At 41.6% G+C, this 6,140-nt stretch overlaps 1 protein-coding gene across 1 annotated transcript; it reads left to right on the forward strand.

Annotated features, from left to right (window-relative positions):
• Positions 1 to 1,279: 1,279 nt before the first annotated feature.
• Positions 1,280 to 2,040, forward strand: Smp_212210 (chromatin-specific transcription elongation factor 140 kDa subunit (M24 family); the record flags this gene model as incomplete). The annotated part of the gene is made up of 4 exons (XM_018792531.1): positions 1,280 to 1,348; positions 1,393 to 1,482; positions 1,517 to 1,672; positions 1,705 to 2,040. The coding sequence occupies 4 exons, from the start codon at positions 1,280 to 1,282 to the stop codon at positions 2,038 to 2,040; spliced, it is 651 nt and encodes a 216-aa protein (XP_018644687.1).
• Between the last annotated feature and the right edge of the window lie 4,100 nt (positions 2,041 to 6,140).

A 6,140-nucleotide genomic window follows, 5' to 3' on the forward strand; every position in this document is an offset into this window, starting at 1 on the left:
TTTGGTCGGCAGATGCAGCCAGCTCGTCTACGGCGTTGTTTTGAAACGAGGCGAGAACTGCTTGCACCTGTTGATGAAGTTTAGACAAGAAAAGTTGTCTGAATAGGCCATCATAGAAAGTTCGTTGGCCGATAACCTCTCTCATTCTTAGCAACATGTCTGTCGCAGAACCATGTTGCAGGTCAATATTGTTAAGGAGTTGGTCTAACCGTTGTTGATCAGTTAGGTCTCCGCGTTTTAAAATCGACCGTTTGAGAGTTTCGTAAGGTTCCGGAACATCACTAGTAAACATACTAGGTGTTACGTACCTGTTAAATTCACGCGGTAACGCCTTAACTACCGCGAGGAATCGTGTGCACGAGTCCGTGATTCCGTGCCCGCAATATAAAGAACGTAAAATATTTAATCAGAATATATCCGGTAAAACTCGCGAAAAAAAGTATATCACAATATATAAAAGTCAAATAAAGAATAACAATGAATAATAATATTCCAAAAAGGAACAGACTCACAGTTTATTGGCTTGGTGTACCAGATCACGTAAGGCTCACTACTGAGGATATGACTGGTTATTCTAACTTTACAATTAGCTACCAGTAGCACCTTCTATAATCGAAACCTTCTTGGCCAATGGAAATCAAAAGTCAGACGAGAAGAGGTAGGAAAGATATATTTGATACGTTATCAATGTATCGAGGAACGTTTATTCTAAGCTAACTAGTGAACGTAGGAGCAGTGTCCCACGCCGAGTTGAAACGTGATCTGGTACGGATGCATGACCGAAAGCCTTCAGTTAAACAAGTCCACTTATACAACGTGGTCAGCATCCAATGTCGAACACTTAGAAAGCTATTGATTTTGGGGAATTATTTACAGCTACACTATCATTTACCAACATCCTTTTCCTCATTTATCGTTAATATACCTGGGTCCTTGACCGGAGGTATTGGTGATGCATTGCTAACAGATACGGAATCCTTTTAAACGAGAGCTTCTTCTATTCCATCCACAACCATTTGAACCATTTAATCACTTGGCTTGAAATAAAGTCCTCTAACTGACATCGTAGCTTAGCAGTGTAAACACTGCAGAGTATTACTATTCGCCTGTGAAAAATGAGTAAACATCATAGAACACTACAGGACTTATTAAAGCATTTATCTGAACATCAAAACGCAGAAAACATCAGTTCCTATATAATAATTTTTTCAACCACGGATTGGAAAATTGTAGATCTCGTTTAGCTTGCGCTCGCGTTCGATTTCTGAGTTGCGCTACAATGTGCGCTCTGAACCTTGATATTGGTTCTTTCGAGAAGAGGTTATCTAAATTATATGCAGATTGGGAGGTAAAGACTTAGTTGATTTATAACTGATTATTTCATCTCTCAAGGACCCCAATAGTGAACTTCATGATGTAGAGTCTATAGTTGTACCAGCTGGAAAAGTGGACAGTGTATACGGAAAAACCTTATCACTACACGTAAATTTTGTATCCTCACTCTTCATATGTATAGATGTGGCTTTTTGGATATGAGTTGCAAGACACTGTAATTGTATTCAATAAGCAGTCTATGATTGTGTTGTGCGGGAAAAAGAAGTTGGATTTCCTACATCCCTTGGAAAACCGTCGTTTCGGCAATCACACAGTCGTTCTAATCCCAAGAAACCCAGTAAGTTAGGTGTAAAGCTATATTTCCTGCAGACTGACAAAGATAAGGCAGGCCTAAAAAAACTAGTTGACGGTATCAAGTCCGGTGCAAAGAATAATAAAGTGGGTCATTTGGCGAAAGATAAATTCACATCAGAGTTAACTGAATCTTTCATGTCATCCTTGCAAGAGGAGAAATTTCAACTCGTTGACATCTCTAACTCCATCAGTGAAATCCTAGCTACCAAGGATGAAACAGAACTAATATTGTTGAAAAAGGCTTGCGATATTACATGCAATCTTTTCACTAAACATTTAAAAGAGCAAATCATGGACGTCATTGACTCAGATAGAGTAAGTGATGGATTTTTTGTGTGCATAAAAAAGTGACCAGTAGATTTTTTGGTATAGAATATCGTGTAATTAGTAATATTGTTTAGTGATCAGTCATGAACGATTTAAAACCCGATATGCGCTATCAAAGCTATAGAAAATCTTGCAAACAGCAGCCGTGCTGACACTGGATTTCCATATCCTAAAGGGAGAGCATCGCTAACGTTCTCTTGTTTGCACCAATTAGCTAATTCATCTGTTTCGCTCATAGCTTGTTATTACCTTTAGGGTAGGTAATTGCTACCTAATCCCAAATGTTATACATTGAGATAAACCCTATTACAATCTAAACTAACACATTAACAGGCTTTGATTGTTTACCCTCATAAGTGCGAGGTAAATAAGAAACATTCTAGTGTTTCGTGACATCGTAGTATTGAAGATTGTTACTTGACAACTACTTGGAAACCAAGTCTGTAAAATTGGCGTGCCAAAAATTATGTCAACCTATTAAGGTCTGTTGTTGATCACTAATGGTTGTCACAGTTTTCGATGATCTATGGTTGAGATTAGTAACATTTGATGGTATACATCATGGTGCCTCACTCCCCAGTTTTACCTGATACTATCGTAGATATACTGCTTGCATTAGCTCTTTGTCTGATGATTTGGAGATTTAACTGTTTGGTGACTGTGGCTGAGTGTTAACAAACACTGTTGTTCTGTTTACTGAAAAATTCAATGAAATAGAGTCTTTAAATAGTGACAATCCTGTTGTAGCTTTAAAAATGCTATGGTTGTATCCTGTAGGCTGTACTGCGTACTTTCTCCTGTGTAACTGGACAAAGACTAGTGCGACTCGATGTAAGGAGGGGCATAAGATTATGTTCTCCCCCGTCTGAATGGTCAATTTTCTTCAGAACGTGTTTTCGTAAACATTCAGTTCTTCCATAGGGCAAAATAGTTGGGCGAGTAGACAGGTCTTTCTATTCATTCGTATCCATCTTCTTTCCGTGGTACGGCGGATGGTGGTAGAGGTCCGTTCTCCCTCTCGAACTGCTCTCACAACTACTGTCAGAAAATTCCTACTCACTTCTCGCGGCACCGGTGTTGTTTACGAAGTTGACAGGACGAAAACCGAATGTCCAGAGCTTTGACCGAGTCGGTGAACATGGAGAGTCCACCTGGGGGAGTTGGACAACCCTGATTCCAAACCAATGGTGCACACGCGCTCCAAGATGACCCTAGGGAACAAATGGTGTAGAAACCAATTATTGTTCACCGGTTACCATGAGACTGCATCTTCTGACGTTGCTCCACTTCCTTGTGGATCAGACCTCTGGGTTTGGCATCCTAAGAAAACAGCCTGGTTCGGTTTGGGCATCCGGGCAGTATCGTTGCCCACACATTATTTATTTATTTATTTAAACACATATATATTGGGTACAAAAGGGCACCAGGTACATATGCGCCACACTATTTGTGTGTGTGGGCTGTGATACTGCCCGGGTGCCCAAACCGAAGCAGGTGGTTTTCTTAGGGGGCCACACCCCGAGCCTTTGACCAAAAGGTCTGATCCACAAGGCAATGGAGCATCGTGAGGAGATGCAGTCCCATGGTAGCCGTTGACCAATGACAGGTTCGTCCGCCATTCGTTCCATCAGGATACTGGAGCCCATGTGCACCATTGGTTTGGAATCAGGGTTTTCCAACTCCCCTAGGTGGACCCTCCGTGTCCACCAACCCGGTTAAAGCGCCGGACATTCGCTTTTCGTCCTCTCACTTTCGTAAACAACACCCCCGCCACGAGAAGGCAGTGAGTAGGACTTCCCTGGCAGAGGCTATATATTCGCTGGCCATGTGCGAGCATTTCGAGAGGGAGAGTAGACTCTCCCCACTCTCGGCCGTACCAGGGCATTTGGGGGCCCACACACATCCTTGACCGTGGCTGCTACCTTGACGTGGTGGTCGGGCTTGCCTATCGTGATGACCCAACCTAGCTATATTGGCTGGGACATATGTTCCTGCAGTTTCTACCATGCCAGGCAGGTTGATTGGAGAACGGTAAGACTAAAAGCAGCAACTCAAGGTCTGAGAGCGAAGTTGTACTGCTGACTGTAGAGGAGTGACAGCAGTAATGTATCTCCCTCGGACAGCCAGCATTCGCAGCGATGCTATTTTCTCACAAGGAAGTAAGGGGTTAGAAAAGGTCGACACTAAAAATGTCACGCCTCACCTTAACTCACGGATTTCCGTCTCCGGCGGTAAGGTCCTTTGAAGGACAGAGCTAACACGTCAAAAATCCCCTACAAAGATACTCGTAAGTCACTTGTGTTAGAAATATAGCTCACATCTGCTGGGATCACTGGGTAAATAATAGTGAGGTTAGACACAGGGTATTAGAGAATGATGGTAGATCAGTTGATGAGATTGTGAGTCTTCATCGACTAAGATGATTGGGTCACGTATTACGCATGCCTGGACACCGATTACCACGATGCGCAATGCTGACTAGTGTCGGGGATGGTTGGAAGAGAGTTAGGGGCTGCCAAACCAAAACGTGGCATCAGTGCTTGAAGTCACTAACTTCTAGTCTTAACCGTGTTAGTAGATGCAGACTACTTGGTTGGCGTCCGCGTGATTATCGTAACCAATGATTGGAGAATCTGGTTGATGTGGCTGAGAATCGATCACAATGGCGTAGGTGTATACACTTTTTGTCTCCTCATAAACAATCTTTGTCTATATAAATTACTGCTACTGAAGTAACTGCTTCTATGAATTTGGTGTTGATCTTATTGTGCTAATGATGTATGGCAATTTAGACTGATGCGAATATGTGCCTGGTTCTACGTTGTAGCTGACTGACTGATGGGTTCATTAATTGAAGTATTAAACTTTAGAAACTAAGCTACAGGTTTGTTCTCTGTATTTACTTCAGATTGAATAGTTGGGTAAATAAATGTAAGTGTTATTCAAACGGGAGTAAATAATCGTTTACTTGCTAAGTATTAGCTATCATGGGGTATAGTCGACTTTTGTGCCAAATGTACAATCTACAACTCAGTATATCTGTTACCTTTCAGGTATGATGAGCGATTATTTATGTTCTCATTCACCACTTCCCTGTTGTTTTTGAATTATTTATTCATTTGAACACATAGGTATTGGTACATGGGGGCACCAGATACTTATGCACCACACAAATGTCATGTGATTTGTGTCAGGGCTGTGATACTGCCCGGGTACCCAAACCGAAGCAGGTGGTTTTCTTAAGGGGCCATATCCGGAGCCTTTGATCTAGAGGTCTGATCCACAAGGAAGTAGAGCAACGTCAGGAGATTCAGTCTCATGGTAACCGGCGAACAATAATTGGTTCATACGCCATTTGTTTCTTAGGCTCATCCTGGAGCCCATGTGCACCTTTGGTTTGGAATCAAGGTTTCCCAACTCCCCTAGGTGGACTCCCTGTGTTCACCAATCCGGTTAAAACTCCGGACATTCGATTTTCGTCCTGTCAATTTCGTAAACAGCGGTGCCACGAGAAGGCAGTGAGTAGGACTTCCCTGGCAGTGGTTGTATGCGCGTGGCTGTGAGAGTATTTCGAGAGGGAGAACTGACTCTCCCCACTCTCGGCCGTATCAGGGCATGTGGGGGCCTTTGCTCGCCTAGCCTGTCCAGTTGAGTCCAGAACATCAATAACAGCTTCCACTATGCGAATCATTTATTTCAAACATACTTGGTTTATATACCAACCAAACAGACCGCATCACACCATAAAATAGGAAATAATATCCATACAAGGTGAAGGCAAAATATGTCTATGAACGCGGGAGACAGTAATTAATTAACTGAACATAATTTAAGAACAGTAAATCGTATAATAATAATCTGAGTCAAAATGAAGCTTATAATAAGAGGAATAATGATATATATATAATCTAGTTACTGAATAGTTATACAATAAGAATATGTATATGTAATATTACTCCATTAATGGTTCTCAGAAATTACTCGTAGTTTAATCTTCACGAGGATATAACAGTTATCATGTTATAATGAATGCTGACAAGAATTTTCTAAACAAATCTTTTGATAAATAAATAATATATTTGTAATATCCCAATGAGTAGAAAAATCACCTTGACCGCAATGAA

This window comes from Schistosoma mansoni, assembly GCF_000237925.1.
Source record: "Schistosoma mansoni, WGS project CABG00000000 data, supercontig 0253, strain Puerto Rico, whole genome shotgun sequence".
Taxonomy (NCBI): domain Eukaryota; kingdom Metazoa; phylum Platyhelminthes; class Trematoda; order Strigeidida; family Schistosomatidae; genus Schistosoma; species Schistosoma mansoni.